At 32.2% G+C, this 20,794-nt stretch overlaps 1 protein-coding gene across 1 annotated transcript in view; it reads left to right on the top strand.

Moving 5' to 3' along the window:
• The window catches only part of DOCK8 (dedicator of cytokinesis 8), a 1,731,107-nt gene that overhangs the window by 762,556 nt on the left and 947,757 nt on the right, over positions 1 to 20,794 (top strand). The window contains exon 15 of the mRNA XM_044064485.1: positions 1,510 to 2,476. Within this exon, the coding sequence (XP_043920420.1) occupies positions 1,510 to 2,476 (967 nt within the window). The remainder of the gene's footprint in view (positions 1 to 1,509; positions 2,477 to 20,794) is intronic.

The following is a 20,794-nucleotide window of genomic DNA, read 5'->3' as shown; positions in this document are numbered from 1 at the left end:
GCCATGTCTTTTAATAAGTGTAAGTTGAAGTTGGTGAGCTGAAGAGTGGGAAAGTAAAGGAAGACAGTACATCTACAGTAAATTCATATTTCATTGGTAATCACTCATTGTCTCATGTAGAGTCCTTTTAGTCAAATTATTTTAGTAATAATCTAGTTGTTGTTGGTTTATTTAGTGTATGCTGCTCTGTTGCATTTACTTTATCCAAAATGACATATCTGACATATTTGGGATCTCTTAAGGGTAACTAAATATTGGATATTTTCTAAGTCAGCATAATAATTGTTTACACTACTAACATTCCATCCTGATATATAAAATACTATATAACAATAATAGAATAATATAGAATTTTATATCTCTTTTAAGAAAATTCTCCATATAGTAATTTAACATATGGAGCTCAGTTGATATTGTTGGTTAAAGGTATGAGTGATAATCCAATAGATCGATCTTTATCTGTTGGATTAGGAATGACTTTCATTCCATGTTTAATGGGAAATTCCTATTTACTTGTATTTGATACTTTAGAATTAATGTTTTACAGTACTTTTTTAAAGCCTGACCAGATTTTTACCCTACTTATATTTAAAGAAGAAAGAACATTAAATTACACTCCCAAGTTTACACACATAAAAATAACATCCGATATTATCAGAGAATATGGTATAACTACTATAATCAAAATAAAAATTAAAAAAAAGAAGCAAAAAGTTTCTTCCAACAATAACTTGAAATGGATTTAACATTCTTATCATTAAATACTAATGGCTTAAATAATGCAAATAAAAGATCAAACTTACTAAAATATTTAAATCTAAATAAGACACAAGTAGTATTTCTCCAGGAAATGCATTTTAAGACTAATGATAGATTTATTTGGAACCCTAAGGACTATACAGTCTTAGCTCAATCCTCCTATAGAACAAAGACAAAAGGAGTATCAATTCTCTGGAAGAAAAACATAATCACTTGAAATATTAAATAAAATGAGACGCAGAAGGCTGTAAACTCCAGAGTAAGGCATTTACTCAGTGCAAAAATACAAGCACTTTCACAGTTAAGCTTCTTCAGGTGTAAATAAGCACTAATAAAACACACCTTTATATCCAAGAGGTATATCACATGATACAAAGTCATATGACAATAGGCCTATATAACTCAATTATATCATGAACAGCTTATCTAAAACTTTATTAATACAAAAATATATAAAAAAATATATAAAACATGTATAAAAAACTATCATATGAACATATATATGCATAGCTTATATAAAAAAGCATATATTTAAACTAAATGCTCAATGTTTCAAGGGCCTACTATTTAGTCTTGGTCTCAAAGGAATACATTCATTGAGACCATGACCATCAGTACTCCTAAGTCTGGTAATCCAGACAGCTTCCAAGCTCTCAGTTCTATTACTGATGTCACCCTGTCTCAAGCTGTCATACGTCAGACCTATCACTCTAAAATTAAATTCTTATTTCTGCTTGTAACCCCACTCAGATGGCTGAGGAAATTACTGAACTAGATTCATCTGTTCCTGCTTCTATATCTAACTCTCGTAATATTAAGCTACAACATTATTTATCCAGTATTAAGGAGATCAACAATCCATTAGTTAATTGTAAAGAAACAGCTGTGGAGAAGAGAAGTGAGAATTTTGATGTCATAGCCCTTAAAACTCAACTTTTCAGTCTGGAGAAGGAACTTTCCAAGTTAAAGAGAAGTCAGTTCCAGAAATTTCATCTTGAGGTATGTCTTGCTGAACAGATAATACCTCGTGGGCTACGTGTATTGAAAATGCCCTCTTTTCATAATGGGGACAATATTTTGTTAATGGAATGGCAGAAGACAATTCCACAGACTAGTTTTTGTTACTTGCGTCTCTTAATTACAGCAGCAGAAAGGGAGATGGGTGCCCTGGTTACTTCTATTAATAAAATGTACACTGATTTACTTAAAGACTATTCTACGGATATACTAGACTCATATATAGAAGATATCTTGAACTCTCTCGCTTTATATGAGAGTAAGCTACAGAAAATTAAGGTTGGTAAAATTGTCAGAGATAGGATGGATTTTAGAACTGGGAACATCTTTACTTGGCCGAGAGAGGAGCGTGACCGAGAGGGAACGAATTTGTTGAGCGCTACATCCACATCGGACGTTGCTGTGAATGCGACTGAGAGAGCAGAAGCATCTAGGACTTCACGTGTAGAACAGTTGAGAGAGGTGGAAGTAATACATGATACTACAGCTCTGACGGCGTGTCCTATGGATTTAGGAGCCAAGAGGAAGATTATCACCACTGTAGCGCAAGTGCATCGAGGGAGACTTGATTCTTTAGAATCAACTACTAGTTCCAATGATTTTTTACAGCGTTATAACATCGAATTCCCTTTACCGATGAAAGAGAATTCATTCAGGTTGAACAGAGACCAGTCAAGAGGAAGGAGTCGTGGTAATGCAGGCAAGAGGAAATGGGACAATTCCACAGGCAATCAGATAAGTATAAAAAGGGCATTTTCCAATGCCAAGAGGGATTAATTCTGAATTTATCTAGTGTTACACTGAATAAACATCATTTATCAGTGTTAAGTAAGGGCCTTTCGTTTATCCCTACTAGTCGCTCTTGTTATGCGGATGTCATTTTGGACCTCAAGACTTTCACCAGGAATTTGACTCTAAAATTGATGTATAGAGACACTGGTAGTAATGTAGAAAATGTTCATAATGTTTTTGTGAAACCAAGTTCATTTATTCCTAACAGCAATTCATTGATAAATGCCTTTGAGAAGCTTTGTATATGTGACATGTATGATACATGTGTAACTTCTAATTTAGATTCTATGGGCAACAAATGTTTTAATTTATCTAGGCAGGAAGCTCTTGCCTTGAGGGAACTTGAGACTGATAGTCACCTTGTTTTCAAACCAGCAGATAAGGGTGGTCTCATTGTGGTACTTGATAAGAGCTGGTATGAGACCAAGATGTTTGAAAGCTTGGGGGATAACTCTTTTTATGAGGCATTAACTATAATGCAGGTTTCAGTGTATATATCTAATGTTTATACTAATGTGAAAAATGTATTTGATCAACAGTTAATTGATAAGAAACTGTTTGATTATTTTGTGGTTGCGAAGCCGATTATACCAATATTACAGGGCCTACCTAAGGTTCATAAGTCAGTCCAAGAACCCCCTATGAGACCGATAGTTTCTAGTAGGGGCTGGTGCACAGAACCTATCTCCATTTTTGTAGAGAAACATCTTAGACCTGCTCTAAATGACATACAACATGTACTTAGAGATACTGAGCATTTTTTAAGAGATCTGTATGGGTTCTTTTTGACATATACTGGTTGTGATGCTAAATTTGTCACCTTGGATGTAGTTTCTTTATTTACTATGATACCCAATGCAACTGGGATTACAGCTACACAACAGTTTTTGGAATGCCATATGAACTACTCTGCCAAAGTTGTTACTTTATTGTTGCAACTATTAGAGATAGTGTTGGAACACAATTTATTTTTATTTGGTAGTTATGTGTTTAGACAATGCAATGGCATAGCTATGGGCACTTCATGTGCCAATAGCTACGCGAATGCAGTAATGGTTGTGTGGGAAGAGAATTATATTTTTAAAGGTCCATTCAGGGAACACATTTTGTTCTATCTTAGATTTGTTGATGATGTTTTTATTTTGTGGGACGGTGGGTATGAACAGTTCTCTGAATTTATGGTGTATGTCAACAATACGACTGAATATTTGTGTTTCACACACAGGATGTCATATGATAAGATGGATTTTTTAGATGTAGCTGTGTTGAGAGATTCGAGTGGGGAAGTGTACACTAAGCAGCATAGGAAGGAGTGTCATGTTAACCATCTTCTACATCGCAGCAGTGCACATCCACCTCATATATTTAAGAACATAGTCACTAACCAAGTAATGAGGGCTTCTAGGCTCAATGTTAGAGACGAGGATTTCAATTGTGAAGTAGGTAGGGTAATGAGGCATTTGAAAGATAGAGGATATAATGATAAGTTTTTAACAAAACAGATACCAGGAGCAATAGACAAGTGAGGTCAACAAGCTAGACCATTTTTCTCTTTGAGGAAGGATTCTCCTGGAGATGTTATTAGAGTTTCCACTCAGACTAGCTTAAGAATTTCTTTGAAGTATACTGCAGATGTGAATAAATATGTTGATATTATTAAGAAACACTGGCAGGTTTTAATGACAGATGATGAGATTGCCAGTATTGTTGATTATGTCCCTAGGATTAGTTTTAGAAATGAGAGGTCCCTCAAGAGGAGATTGTGTTATCCTAAAGAGAATAGACATGACAGTGGTAATAGTGGCACCAATCCATGTGGACACTGCAATTGGTGTTGTTATATAGATAGTAGTATGACATTTCTTCACCCTGATCAAGGTAGAGAATATATTTTTAGGATTTCAGCTACATGTAACAGTAACCATGTTGTTTATCTTGCTTGTTGTATGGTCTGTGCCAAATTCTATGTTGGCAAGACAGACAGATGTCTTAAGGAACGTATTAGGGAACATTGTTATAATATTAAGAAGGGGAAATAAGACCAATGCACTTGCTAGACATGTTCTCAATACAGACAGTTCCCATGTTTTTAATTTTAGAGTGATAGGTCTGACTTATGAGAGCTTGAGACAGGGTGACATCAGTAATAGAACTGAGAGCTTGGAAGCTGTCTGGATTACCAGAATTAGGAGTACTGATGGTCATGGTCTCAATGAATGTATTCCTTTGAGACCAAGACTAAAGAGTAGGCCCTTGAAACGTTGAACATTTAGTTTAAATGTATGCTTTTTTATATAAGCTATGCATATATATGTTCATATGATAGTTTTTTATACATGTTTTATATATTTTTTATATATTTTTGTATTAATAAAGTTTTAGATAAGCTGTTCATGATATAATAGAGTTATATAGGCCTATTGTCATATGAATTTGTATCATGTGATATACCTCTTGGATATAAAGATGTGTTTTATTAGTGCTTATTTACACCTGAAGAAGCTTAACTGTGAAAACGCTTTTGTTTTTGCACTGAGTAAAGGCCTTATTCTGGAGTTTACAGCCTTCTGCGTCTCATTTTATTTAATATTTTTTGTTATTTGGTTTGGAGACGTTTTGTGTGGGTTACTTACAGCAGTTGGTTTTGTTTCTACGTTTTTTATAATCACATGAAAAGTTATTTATAAATATGAAGACAAAGAAGGTCTACTAGCATTTGTTGTGATTAAATTTAATAACAGAATATGGACCTTAGGCAATTTATATTGGTTCCTAGGAATTGGAGCAGGAATGGTTAAAAACACCCAGATTTTATTTCCAACAATTATAAAGGAAATCTTATACTGGGAGGAGACTTTAATTGTACCTTAGAAGCTTCTGAAACCACCAAGAAGTCTTTTTGCATAGCAACTATTTCAAAATTCTTAAAAAATGGATTGATTTATTTCATTTAATAGACACTTTTAAAGTAAAAGATGATAAATCCTTATTATTTTCCCATAAAGACCATAGATTTGGAACACAAACCAGAATAGACAAATTATTCATAGTTCAAGATTTACAAACAAAAATCCTCAACTTCTCAATAGTTCCATGCCCCTTCTCAGATCGTGACTCTCTGATATTGAAGCTCCAAATAGAGTTTAACCTTTAATCCTCTCAACTAGAATTCCATCATATATCACGAAAATTAAAGAATTCAGACCAGGGATTTTGTCAAAGTTACAATTATTTCTTGAAATTAATAATACAACAGAAATCAGTAGAGTCATGGTTTGGGACTCATTCAAAGCGTATTTATTTGGTAAGACCCTTAGCTGGTACAAAAACAAAGTTAGAGAGTGGGAATCTGAATCATTAGAATTTTAAACCAGACTCTTGACAGCAAAATCTAAAAAAAAAATCAGAATTGTCCAGAAGTCAAAAAAGAAACAGAGGAATTAAATAAAAAATATAATGGAATTCTAACACACAAAACTTGTCTAGCCTTGGAAAAATTAAAAATAAACTCATTAGCCACCTCCCCCAGATATCTACATAACTTATCTACAAGAATTAAAATACAATCTAAAGCAAATAACATTAGTAGTATATATCATGAAAAGAAAGGGGAAAAAGTATCAGATATAGGAGACATCCTTAAAGCATTTTGATTCCATTATATGGAACACTTCAAAAAAGAAGATTTAAATACCAACCAAATAAACTTAGATACAAACCTTATCAATATAAAAAAAATTCATGAAAACTTAAAACTAGACCTACAAAAACCTATATCCTACAAAGAAATTGTTGACAAGATAAAAGAAAGTAAATCTAACAAAGCTCCAGGGATAGATGGTATAATTATGGAAATTTACAAACTCCCTTCAACAGTAATCTCCCTTTTTCATAAAACTTTGCTAGAAGTCCAGTCAGAAGCAAAAATACCACCCTCATGGAAATATTCTCTTATAACACCAATTCTAAAAGATAATAAACCATCAGACCTTTGCACCTTATACAGACCTATATTATTACTGAATAATGATTACAAAATATTCATGGCAATCCTAGCTAACAGAATGAAAATCCCACTATCAAAGACAATTAATAATGATCAAACTGGATTTTTATATAACAGGCACACGCATGATAATATTAAAAGGATGCTTACTCTTATAGATTATGTGAATAAAGAAAATAGAGAAACACTTGTAATCGGATTAGACATAGAAAAAGCCTTTGATTCCCTCAACTGGGAATATCTGTTTAAAACTTTAGCATTATTTGAATTTCCTCCTCCCTTCATCTTATTACTAAAAAACATATATATTAATAACTTAGCCTACATTAAATTAGGTCCTTTCATTTCACCTCAGAATCTATCCATATAATGAAAGGTACTAAACAAGGATGCCCCCTTCCTCCTATTTTATTTGCTTTGGCTATAGAAATACTTGCAGAAATAATACACAATAATCCAAGAATAAGGAATAGAAGTCTATGACCAGTACATATCTAAAATAATGCTTTTTGCTGATGATATTTTATTAACCCTATCAAACTCCAGAGAGTCATTAGGAGAGGTAGAAGAAGTAATGGATAAATTTTATAAGATTTCAGGTCTACACTTTAATAGATCAAAATCAAAATTTATATTTTTAAATAATAATAAAGACCTACAAGTTACAGATAAATCCATCATAGGAAAATAAGAACTTATGCTAAATTATTTAGGAATAGTGTTATGCAAAAATATAAATGCAACAATATCAATGAATTATAAAAACATTATTGAAACAATAAAAATATATATAGAAAAGTGGAACAAAATTATATTAACTTTTGAAGACAGATTGCAATTAATAAAAATGGTCTTATTGCCAAAAGTACTATATGTAGCATTAGCAATACAGTTAATTCCTGAAAGATGCATTCTTAAAGAAATAAACTCATGTTTAATAAAATTCTCATGGTATCCCAAAAAGAATAGAGTAGCTCTAACTAATCACATTAGACCCTGGAAACAAGGAGGATTGAACTTCCCAGAAATAGAAACATACATAAAAGCATCTGTGCTTAAAACTACAATAGACTGGATAATTCCAAATTATTTTGCCAACTGGAAAGAATTAACGGCTATATTAACAAATGAATTTAATCTGTTAAAATAAATTTTAATAGTAGACAAATCAAACAAATCCTGGTACATACTATGCATAAGTATACAATATAATATAACAAAACCTTCTAAAACAACACTGATTAATCATTACATCAATTCGTTTAGGAAACTTTTTTTTTTCCCCAATTTTTTTGCAAACCCCCAAAATAAAAAAAATCCTTAAAAAAACTTTGGGTTTTAAAAAAAAAAAAACCTTTTAAACCCCAATTTTTTTTCACTAAAAAAAAAAACCCTTTTTTCCTAAAAACAAAATATAAAAAGGGAAAAAAAACCAAAAAAAAAAAACCCCCCCCTTTGGGAACAAAATGGATTCTTAAAAATTTTGTTTTTTTGGTTTTCAATTTTGGTTTTAAAAATAAATTAAATTGTTTTGGGGATTAAAATAAAAAAAAGGGGTTTAAAAAAAAAAACTTGGGGCTTTTTACAATTTTTTTTTCCAAACAAAAAAAAAAAGGGCCCCCCTGGTTTAAACCTTTTTAACAAAAGCATTTTCAAAAAAAAGGGGGTTTACATTTTCAAAAAATTTAGGGCAAAAAATTAATTAAATTAATTTTTTTTTCCCCCCAATTTAAAAAGATTTTTTTCCAAATTTTTTTCCTTTTAAATAAAATTTTTTTTTTTTTTTTTTTTTTTTTCCTTTGAAATGAAATTTTTATTTTTTATTTTTTTAAAAAAAAGTTTTTGTGAAAAAGAAAAATTCCCATTTTCAAATCTTTTTATAAAAAAAGGTTTAAAACAAAATTAAAACAATTCCCCCAAAACCTTTCAATATTTTTTTTGGGGGGGGGAAAAAAAAAAGGTTTCTTAAAAAAACCAAAAAAGGCCCCCAAAATTTTTTTCCAATTGGCCCAAAATTTTTAAAAAAAAAAAACAAAAAAAAAGGGGAAAATTTAAAAAAATTTTTTTAAAAAAAAATCTTAAAACAAAAATTTTTCCCCAAAAAAGGTTTTAAAAATTACCCCCTTTTTTCAAAAACACCAAAAAAAAAGGAAAACCGGGAAAAAAAAAAAAAAAAAAAAAAAGAAAAAAAAAAAAAAAAAAAAAAAAATTTTTTTTTTTTTTTTTTTTTTTTTTTTTTTTTTTTTTTTTTTTTTTTTTAAAATTTTTTAAAATACAAAAGGGAAGCTTTTAAAAAAACCCAGTTTGATTAAGATTCAGTCAACAAATTTGCTATGAAAATAAAGAGAAAAATAATTTTTTATATTAAAAATGGATGAAACACATTAAATAAAAATCCAAATAAATTTGTAACAAATAAACAGAAAAGAAAAAATGTTTTGTTTCCCTTTGGGAAAAGAAGCTAACCAAAGGTGTTTCCCCCAATTTTCGGCCTTGGATCTAATTTTTTGAATTTGCATTAATAACCCAAAACCCATCTACAACCAGTATAGAAATTTTATCTTGGAACTTGCAAACAAAATTGTATTGATATTTGATCTGTTAATTTTTTTTAAACAAAGGGTGAAAATTTTTTTAAAGTAAAGCTTGAGGGGATTAAGGGTATATATAAAAATTTGGGAAATGATTAATGAAATGGTATTTTTAAAACCTGTAAAATAAACACTGAGATATTAAAAAAGGAAAAAATTTTCCAATTCCCCACTTTTGACATATAATCCATAAAATTAAAAGTTTAAAACAAGCCCTCCAAAACATCTAAAATTTCCCACACAAACCAACACATCCGATAGCAACAATAACCAGTTCTACAAAACACCCATAAGGTATAAAATAAAAAGTAAATAGATTGTATGTTGTAACATACCAAGTACCCCTAAGGCTCGAAAGGCAAAGGTGGTCATTGCTGTCTCCAAAGACATACACGCATTTATGTCCCCCAAACAGGTACAATATATTTTCATTTTTCATTTGGGTTAATGAGTGGCGTTTCCCCGGGCTATATAAAAACTTTGAACTCGAGTTTGTAGGGGGTATGACCCAGCCCTAAGCAGCTTTCTCCCCACCAAAATGATCCAAAATCCAAACAAAAAAATTATTTCAACAATTTATTTTTTTCTTAAAACTGTTTGGGGGAACGGCCCTGTTTTTTCCAAAGAGGGCCCTCCACCTGTCAGGGGTTTAGGTTTTGGTTTCCCCCCCCATTTTTTTTGGGGAATTAAAGACAAATTTAAATAAAAATCTTAAAAGCAAATTGAAGGTCATGCTGCTTAATGCTAGGAGCCTTAACCTGAAAATGCAATCACTGGAGACTCTCCTCGCACTGGAAGATGACGACATCTGTGTGGTCATGGAAACTTAGTTCAAGGTTGTGAAGAGCACCCCTGCCTTACCAGGCTTTACATAATTCCACACATTCCAACCCCAAAATGAGGTTGGGAAGACTAACGTTGGTGGAGTCTCTATCTTCATTAAAGACAAACACACCTCCAGACTGGTTTGCCAACATGATGCACTAGAACTACTCCAGGTGCAACTGACAGTTGAGAAGACACCCATTCAAGATATAGCCAGCTATAGACCCCCCTTCCATGGCTCAGGACACCCACACCTCCTACCTGGACCTACTTGACTCCATCAAGGTACCTGCTAACTCTCTGATCCTTGGTGATTTCAACTACTCCACCAGAGACTGGATAAACTATTCCAGGACTAATGCACTCACCCAGCATTATTATTTACATTCCAATACACTTCCGCTTTCTCCCCCACATTTGGACTTTTTCCACCAAATGGGGGCTCTGAATCCCCAAAATTTTCCCCGGTAATCAAATTTCTCATTCAAACACCCACCAACCCCCCCCCCGCCAAACCCTAAAAATTCAAAAGCTACTACAAACCCCTAAAGGGGGGGACATAGCTTACATAACCCCCCCCTGAGGATCAACAACTATGGACCAGATCCAACAGAACAAACCTGTCCTAAGGACCCCCAACCAAGGGAAATAAAAGCTTTCCCAAGGAAACACAAATAGGGGACATCCCATAAACTTTTCCAAAAGGGAAAAATTGTCCAAGGGAAAAAGGGAAAGCCAATTAAAATCCCCCTTTGCCTCAAAACAAAAGAAAAAAAAACCCAAAGCCTTTAATCAAAACTCCTCAAAACAAAAAGGAAACCCAAAAACCCTTTTCCCGTTTCATCAGGGCCTTGGCAAAACCCCTTTACGAATTAGACTTAACTTCCCCCTATCCTGTTACTTACCAAGCACAAAATTTTTGTCAAATTTACCCCCTTTCCCCCAAAGGCCCCCCAAATTCCTGAACTTATCCCCCCTCACCTCTTAGCAAGGAAAGCCCCCCCAAGGAAAAAAACCCCTTCCAAATTAAGTACCCCGGCTTTTTTACCCCCCCCAGAAAAACTGCTTCACCTTGACATTTCAAAACGCCTAATACACCATTCCGCAAGTGGGGAACTGCCCTTTCATCCCCTTACAAAAGGGGGCCCCTTCCGGAAATACCCCCATTAGATCAAGCGATTTGCCTTGGACTATTTTAAACCCCTTAAAAAAAGGGGCCGGAAATTAAGCATTTTCCCCCCCCAGTTAATTTTAACAAAGCCTTTGAAACCAACTTTTTGCTTTACCAAGGCCCCATTAAAGTGTACATACGCTTTTGACTTGGCCAAAGCCTTTGACCAAACCCCCCTGGATTAAAAAATTTTTAAAAAACAGGTTAAAATACTTTTTTTTCCCAACTGTTTTGGGGGTTTTTTCCCCTTTTTCCTTGCCCTTCTTTTGGATCATAAAAGCAAACAACTTGGTGAAACCCCGTTTGGGGGATGACCAATGGTGCTGATGGCCCAAAGGGAAAATAGGATCCTCCCAACACAAACCCGCAAGTTGCCCCAAATTTTGGGATATGTTTAACATTTTGGCCCCAAAAAAGAAACTTGGTGCCAATTTGTGGAGACTTTAATTGGGGGTTTCAATTCCCAAATGACAACATTAAAGAGGGTTTAAAACTTACTGGTCCAAAGTAGAAAAATTTAAACAAAAAAAATTGTTTCCATTTGGCAAAAAATAACCCATATTGCCAATCAAACCTGGGGCCAGGTTAACAAAAATTACTTTACCAAGATCATGGTCAAAAAAACCCTTTCCGGATTTTATAATAAAAATTTATCCAAAAAGGGGTTTTTACCCCCTTTTCTTTTTTTTCAAGGCAAAATTAGACTGCCCCATTTGAATGTCCATTCCAAACCCTCACCACTGAAAGGCCAAAAATATACAAAAAACCTGGTTAAACATGTTTTTTTTAGGCCCAAAACCTATATCCAGTTCAACAGATTCTTGTACGATTGTGTTACCACAAGGGAATCCAGTCCTGCCCTTTTTAAAATGCCCATTCTTGCTAACTCCCCACATTACCCGAAAGGCTTAAATTAAAATGTGACTTTAAAAAATGTTAGGGGAAGGGTTTTTTAAACTCCCCCCCTTTAATAAATTCCCCGCATTAAAAGGTAGCCCCATTTCAAGGGAACCCTTTAGTAAAGTAAAAAAAATTTTCCCGGGGGGGCCCCCCCATTCAGGGGGGAAATAGATATTTTTTTGGGGGTTAAAACTTACAATTTTAAGGCCCCCAAAAACTGTCCAGATTATCCTAAAAAATTTTTTAAGGGTAGAAAGGTAAAAAAACCTTTTTAAAAGAGTTTATCTTATTAAAAGTTTATAAAAAAAAAAGGGGAATTTGCTTAAAAAAACTGAAAACATTTTATATTTTTCACATTGTTTTTATTAGTTTCCATAATATATATCTTTTTAGGTAAAATATATAGAATAATTTTAAATAGTTCCCTTTTGAAAAAAATTATTTTTTTCAAAAAGGAAATGTTTTCCCGAAAATTTGCCATAAACAAAATTCCCCTTTTAAAAAGGGGGATTGGTGGGGGAATTGCCTCCCCTTCTAAAGAATCTGTATTTTAAATTTTTTAAAACAGAATTCTTAAAAAATTTCATTTTTAAATTAAGAAACATTTTTATAGAGGGAATTCTTTTAGATTTCCATATAATATCTTTTTTGTGTTTTATCAATTTTGAAAATGTTACATTTTCATTTAAGAATAAAAAATTTTGCATTTTAAAAAAGTTATTTATTTTACAGTTTTTCTTAAAATTTTTTGTTGGGGATTTTGTTGCAGAGGCTGATTAAACCCTGAAAAATTTAATGTCTTTTCTTTTCAAAGAAATTTTAAATTTTTCAAAATCTTTTAAAAAATAAATATTGCCTTGTGAATACTTTAAAAAATTCGAAAGGGGAAAATTTCAAATTACAAATTAAGATTTTAAAAATATTTAGAATTTTTTTTTTTCATTTTAACCATTATGGGTCCCCCTGCCCCTAGAAGGATTTAATTCCATTAAACTCTAACCCAACCTTAAAAGAAAACCCTCCCAAAAGTAATTTAAAAATTTACATGTTATTATTAAGACTGGGAAAAAAAAGTTTATTTCAATTTTTTTTTTTATTTTGGGGGGGTTTTTTTTCTAATTTTTAAATTCATTTTAGGATTTTTAAAATCCAGAAACAAAATTTTAAGAATATTTTTGGATGGGTTTGAATAATATTTAAAGATTGAAGCATTTTAGATAATATTTTTGTTGAAATGAATAATTTTTTTTTTTTTTGGGGTGGGTTTCTAAAATAATAATTTATGTTTTAAAAAAATAAATAAAATTTCTTATTTTTTAAAAAATTAAATTTTTTTTTTTATTTTTAAAAAATTTTTTGGTTTCCCCCCCAATTTAATTTAAAATGATAATCTGAAGGGAAAAACTAAAAAATCCCTTAGTCTAAAACCCCAATGGCATCCCAAAGGGTAAACTTTTGTAACTTAATCAAAACAGGCAAAACAAAGTTCCTCAACTAAGTTTATACCAAGCTGGGAAGGGGTTTCCCGGGTTTTTTGAGGTTTTTAGTTTCTTCTTCTTTTGGGGGTTCATTGTTTTGGATTCCCCCTTAAGGGAGAAAAGACTACATTAACCCCTAATAAATAAAAGGGATTTTGTCCTACCCCCCCAGGTGATTGTGGTTAAAAGCTACTAACCCTACTAAATAAAAAACTTTTATTGGGCTTTAAAGGAGGGGCCCCCTCCACTATTTTTGGGGGGGCATACTAAAAGCATTTCATTTTTAATTTATTTTCCCGCTTTTTGCCATTTAACGCTTCATTTAAAAAATCCCAATATAAACAGCCACGAAGGGATCAGAATTTTATGAATAAAAAATGTCCCAAAATATTTAACCTGAACAAAAAATGATAATCCCTTAAAATTAATGACCAAAGATATGAAGGGGTAACCTTTCCCAAGAAATTGAATAGACATGCCATTTTTGAGGAGATTTGATTCTGTTTGGTAAAGAAATTTTAAAAATTGTATTTTTTTAATACAAAAATGGAGCCCCTTTTCCAAACTACAACTTCCTGGAAAATAACTGTTTAAGTCCCAAAAAAAAAAAAAGTTAAATAAGAACCCCCCCCCCCAGATTACACCCCTTTTAAATATTTAGAAAAATAAATACCCCAGACCCAATATAGAAATTACAGTTTTTTTAAAGCTGTTAATTTCAAAGGCAATAAAAGTTTTTTTTAACTTTTTCTGGAATTAATTAAAAAAAGTTTTTTATTTATTGATCTTCCTAGTTTTTTAACAAACAGAATTTTATGAGGAAAAGTCTGAGGGAAAGTTAGTGATTTGCAAAAAAAAGGGGTTTCACATTTTCCCCAAAATACCCAAAGCTTTTTTCGCAATTTAAAATGGTGAATAATCAACTGGGAAATAACGAAGGGAAAAATATTAACAAAACTGTTTCTGTAAATCAAGCTTTTAAATTTGTTTTACAAAAGTTAAACTGAAATATTTTTTATGTTAAAAAAGGGGTTAACATTAATTCAGACCCTTAATAAAAATGAAAAAGAAACTTTAGCACAGCCAGTTTAACCCCCGTTTTTGCCTAAAAATAATAAAAAAGTTTTAAGTATTTTTTCCCAAATTTTCTGTTAAATTTTAAATTATTCCATAAACTTGATTTCTTGTTTCAGGAAATCATTTATTTAAACCCATAAAAAAACGAAAAACTATTTTAGGTTTGAAAAATTTCAAATTGAAAAATGACTTTTGTAAATGGGATAATAGTATAAGGGGGGTAGAAATAAATCCCATAATGTGCAAGAAAGAAGGGTAAATTTTCATTTTTTGGAGTTTTTAAAAGACAATGGAAACCAAAACATTCTTGCCCCCCCCTGTTAAGTTACAAACGGGAGGACCCCTTTTGGATACTTATAAAACTTGGTAAATTTTGGGTTGGGGGGGAAAAAGGAGGGGCTTTTCCTTATTATCCCGGATTAGGTTTTTGAAAATTTTCAAAGGGGGAAAATATCCCCAACCCCTGAGGTCCTACCTTCATTACACCCCCTAACCCAAAAGGTTGCTACTTATTTTAACCAAGTTAAACGCCTTGACCCAGCCCCCTTTTTGTGGGCCTATACATTTTGTAGTTTTCTCCAAATCCCCTAAAATGGGGGAAAATTTATTGCCAATCCCAATTCCCAGTAAATCAAACTTGTCCAACGTGTTTTTCCATTAAGCTGGACTCAAAATAAAAAAAAACAACTGAAGAAAAAATCAAAGTTTATTGTAAAAAATGATTTTTTTCCCTTTAATCTAAAAATTGGAGAAACCCCAAGGTTAAGTGTTTTTGAATAATACCAAGGGGAAAAATTTAATTTTAATTGGCCCAAAAATTACAAATTATGAAAAATTCCCTAAGGGAGGGAATTTTATCCCCAACAACTAACCAAAAAATTTATTATATCCTTTTTTTTCCCCAAATGGAAAATTTTAATTTTTATCTACAACTTTAATGTAAAAAAAACACTTTGAAAGATTTCATAAGTCGGGGTTTTAAAGGGGGGAAGTGGCGTTAAAACCAGGGGCTCAATTAATGTGGAAAATATGGGGAATTTTGGATAATTTTTACATAAAAAAATAAAAAGACTGAAGTCACAAAAATACTTGGGAAAAAAATCAAAAACCACAATAATAAGGGGGACTTTTTAATTTTAAGTTTACCCCAAAAAGGATATGGGTTATAATGGGTTACAAAAGACCCGAAAAAAAACGAGTTCTTTAAATTGGGTTTAGGGGAAAATGAAACTGAAAATCGCTGAGGGTCTGGGTTCACAAATTTAAAAAAAACTTTATTTTCCCCAAAAGAAGTAAAATATGTTTCCCATTTCATGAACTTCAACCCGGGCTAAACAAAAATTTATACTACAAAATACTGTTTTTTGCATTTCTACCAGCTGTTTAATTTCTTAAAACCGTTTTTAAAAAGTGTTTTTTTTGTTTATGTTTTATTTCTTTATTTTTTTTACTTGCAAACCCCCTAAATTTTTCAAAAAATGGAAAAAAACTTTGACACAACCCGAAGGATATTTTGGCATAAAGTCTTAAAAAAAATTCTTTTTACTTTTTTTTTTTTTAAATATTACTTCCAAACTTCACTCCCTCCAGTAACTCCCCCTTTCTTTTTTTTTTTGTCTTTTCAGGCATTTTAATTTCAAATAATTAAAAAAATAAAAAAACAAAAATTTTTTAATTTTTGGGGGGTTTTTTATTTTCACCAATACCATGGAAGTACTAGATAGTCCTCAAAAAATTTTCAAAATTAGAGTGGAAAAAATTAATTCAGTCTATTTTTTATTTTTTCAAACAGGAAGGCTTAAAAAAACAAACCAAAAAGGATGACACCCTCAACGCAATGGGTATATAGCTTCTGCAGTTCTGAATTTTTGGGGGGCCAAAATTCTTGTTTTTTAATTACAATTTTAAAAGCCTTTAAGGAAGGGCATTAAAAATTAACAAAACCCCTGTATTTAACTGGGGGAATCAACGAATGTTTAAAAAAAAGAAAAGGGGGTAAAAATTGTAGAACAGAACATAATTTAAGTATTGGGGTTTAATACAAGAAGGGGGTATTGTTTTTAAATTTATTTTATCCAAAAAACATTTAGGATACCATTATTAAAAGTGTTTAAAAAGAAAATTTTTCTAACTAAATTCCAAAAATTTGCACCAAGGGGCAAAGACAAAAACTTTTGACTTATTAATAATTATCTTTTGATTACCAATGACATAAAAAATTTATTTTATTTCCCTCCCCGGTATTTGGGGCCCCAGTTTTTAACTTATTCTACCCCCGTTGCAATTTATAAAATAAACTTTACCAATTTTTTGGTGGGCCCCATCTTAGGGACTTATCCCCCCAGCATGCTGAGATTGCTCCTATATGCAAAAAAAAAAGGAGTCCCTGTAGGGATGATTTTCCAAAATTGTTGTTTTGTGATTCTCCATTGTCCCTTTTACAAACCCTCTTTCCCTGGGGCTAAATTTTGCTGCCCTCAATGTAATTAAGGGTTCCTAAAAAAAAGGGTAAAAAATACCTTCCCTAAAAAAAAAAGGGCATTTAAAACCCGGCTGGGCTTATGCTTCCCCCGTCCCCAAATGTTTCCCCAACCAATGGGAAACCTGTCCCCTTTTTTAAATTTCACACCCTTAAAATTTTATTTCCCTCCACTCTTCTCCCTTTCCCCTTATTTTTTGCCTTTCGGTCCTCCTCAAATACCCAGTACCCCTTTGGTTTCTTTTTTGGGAAAAAAAATTAAAAAAAAATTCATTTTCCAACATAAATTTTCACAACCCGTTTACCTAACTTTCTTTATTAAAAGTTTTTCAAATAAAAGCATGATAGGGAATAAAAAATTTTAATAAATGGATTTAAAAAAAAAAAATAAAAACACTAATCATAAGTTTACCACACAAAAAAAAATTACTGATGTGATCACATTTTTAAAAAATTGCATTAGCCCCCCCCTTTAAGATTAAATTTCCTATAAAAAAATATTCCAAAGGTTTTCTTTATTCACAAGGAAAAAATTAGTACCTGGGTGTTTTTTTCTTCAACATCAACTACCTCCCAAACAACGGGCTCTCTCTAACATTGGAAAAAAATAATATAAAATAAAAAGTGATCAAAAAGCTTTTAAGGTCTTTTTCAAAAAACAAATCCTGGGAAATTTATCTATATCAAATTTTAAAAGTAAAAAAACTGATAAAATTTGTTTTCCCCCTGGTAAAATTTAACACATCAGCGATGGGTCAACTTAAACTCCCAAAAAGTTACTTTGGACAACCAATGTTTACTTTTAAATTTCATAAAACAGAGGGGTTTAAAAACTAAAATGTTTTAAAAAATTTTAAATTTTACTCTATGAACAAGGGAATTTACATTTTTCTCATTTTAAAATTCCCTTCATTTCCAGAAAACTGTCTAAAACCCCACTTGTAATTTTTTTTTTTAAATTTGAAATAGTTCCCGTCTTAATTTCACCATTTAGTCTTTTATTAAAATTCTCCATACCTTTTGACTTAACCATAATTAAAGCCTGACGCACCAGGTTATAAATTAACACTTTTAAATAGAAATAACAGATGAAACCTCCCTTTTTTCCCAAAAGTTAACCAATAAAACCCCCTTCACAAATAGGAACATGGTTTTAGGGAATCAAAGGCATATTAGACACCCCAATAATCCCGGATGCCAAGTTTTGCCTACTTTCTTATTTGAATTTTTTCTCCTTGCTGTTATCACCAAGAGATCCCCCTTCTTGTAATAAAATTTTTTTTCTCCTTTTCTCAAACTTGCCTTAAGTCTACTTTCTGAAATGAAACTCCAAAACGACTTTGGGTTTTCCCCCTCCCACTTCACCCCGATACACTGATGTTTTGTTACCCTCTTTCAAAAATTTTCTTTTTAACCCCCTTTTTTAAATACCTTCCCAAAACTGAATCCCCCCAGGGTTTAAACAAAAATAAATTCAAAAATGCCTTCCCAGTTTTTTTCACCAGGGGTGATTAACTCTTATCAAGTAATTTTACAATTCAGCTGGGGTTTTGCCACAAAATTTTTCAAACTCTCTTGTGGATTTTACCTTTTGTCCCCCCTTTTTACAGGAAATTTATTCCCCCCCCTTTCCTAACCCCGATCTTCACCGCAAATAAAATTTCGGCCCCTCACAACCATTGTTTTATCCAAAAACCTTGTACTTTTGATTTTTACTTATGTTTTTATTTCAGCTCCTTAAAATTTCCCTCAGGGGTTTAAACCATTTTTACTTGCCAGTAAATGCACCCCAAATCAAGGAGCTTTTAATAGCCCCGTAGGGTCCACTTAAAGGTAACAAATCACACCATAAATCAATTTCCCTTAAAGCACAAAAATACTCAGTCTCTGGCCCCTTTCTCCCAATCCCCCAAAAACTTTCCCCTTTGGGAACTTGGCAGTCCACCCGGGCCAAAATTCCCCGACCCTCCTTCCAGCATCTTATTCCCTGCCCAATACTACAAATACCAAATTTTAGTTTTTTTAAAACAAATCCAAAATCCTGGGGAACTCCTTACTAATACCCCTTCTGTACTATAAGGTAGAAATTCTTCCCAGCTAGTTTATTAGCTATTAAGGCCCCCCCTAAAATGAAATTCTACTGTTTTTATTTTAAACCAAATTGTAATGTAAAGGGGAAGGTTTATCTTTATAGACCCAAAAAACAGCAATATTAGCCCTTAAATTTTTTCCAACCCCACCCAATTAAAAGGTTTAAAAATTTAATAAAAAAAATAAAAAAACAAAAATCCATAATTAACCTATAAAAGAGAGTTAGGATACAGGAAAATCTTTCATTTTAACAGCTCAATTAAGCAGCTCCAATCTGGTTAAACCTATCTTCCTGAGAAACTTTTTCTTTCTACTTGGAAAACTGGGGAGTAGGCAGCCAAACAAAATACTGTAAATTTCTCCTGGAAAAACTTAAATTGTAAAACTTCGCTATCAAGATTTTATTTTAACCAAAGTTTACCTCACAAATCAAAATTTTTCACTTTTTTAATCTACCGAAAATCCCCAAAAAAAGAACTTTAATTAAAACCTGTAAAATTCCCTTTTTGAAAAAAGAAAAATTCATAGCCCGACATTTTTCCAGCTTTCAAAACATATAAAATCCCTTTTCTTATTTTTTCCAAGGGTGCATTGGGTTTAATTTTTAACTCAAAATAACACAATTTTTTCATTTGTTCACCCTGGGTTTTTTTTTTACAAGCAAAATTTTTACAAAATTTATCCAGCTGGGGGCAGCCTTCCCCCCCTTTCCCTCACAGGGAAAAAATACTTTTTAGATGTGGAAAACCTTTTTTCGTGTTTCACACCCTTTTTATTTTCATTTTAATAAGGGAAAAACATGTAGAAAAAAGCATTTTTCTTCTTTTGGTCCTTTATCAATATTTCCAGGTTTTAAAAGTACCTCTACCTTTGATGTGTCTTAAAATTCGGACTCTTTTTTAAATAAAAGTTTTTCCCATTTAGGGCCCTTTGTCTTTCTTTTGTTTGAGGTTACCATTTTGCTTTTTGGTTTAAAATTTTAAAAGCTTCTCCATTGTCAAACGGTTTCTTCCCCTTCCCGCACTGGTTTCTGATAAATTTTTTTGTATAAATCCCCTTGTGCCTTTCTCTACCTGTTTCCGTACAGTCCCCCATTTTTTTTTTATTTTTTTTTTGTTCCCCCCCCTTTTGTGCCCCCAAATTCCGAAAAAGGTTTTTCTTTCCCCTTTTTTGCATACCCTTTTCTTTTCCCCTTTGTCCCACCTTTCTTCAAACTCTTTTTACAATCTTTTACCCCTTTTTTTTTCTTTTTTTTAGCTATCAAGGGATAAGTTATTATCCATACCCACAGTAGTACCTACACATAAGTCAACAGGATATCACGGACTACAAGTCTAAGCAGATAAATTCACATAGGCATACTTCAAATCATAAAATCCTTGCTATAAGTAACTTCTTTGACAGACAGCCTGATGCCTCATTCACTAGACTGGACAAGGAGATGGTTGCAGTCACTTTTCTTTCAGGTACTACTAACAATGTCTGATACTAGTATCAGGAACATTGCAAGTATTGTTAGAAGTTTTTACCATCCTAAATATGAGCACGACCTTGTTCATGGTGTTGTCACCCATGGGGGTGGGGGGTGGAATTGAACAGCAAACTTCC

This window comes from Protopterus annectens, chromosome 2.part2 (assembly GCF_019279795.1).
Source record: "Protopterus annectens isolate FY-2018-M chromosome 2.part2, PAN1.0, whole genome shotgun sequence".
NCBI classification, from domain to species: domain Eukaryota; kingdom Metazoa; phylum Chordata; order Ceratodontiformes; family Protopteridae; genus Protopterus; species Protopterus annectens.
The sequence above is the reverse complement of the archived record's forward strand: the minus strand, read 5'-3'. Positions and strand labels throughout refer to the sequence as shown.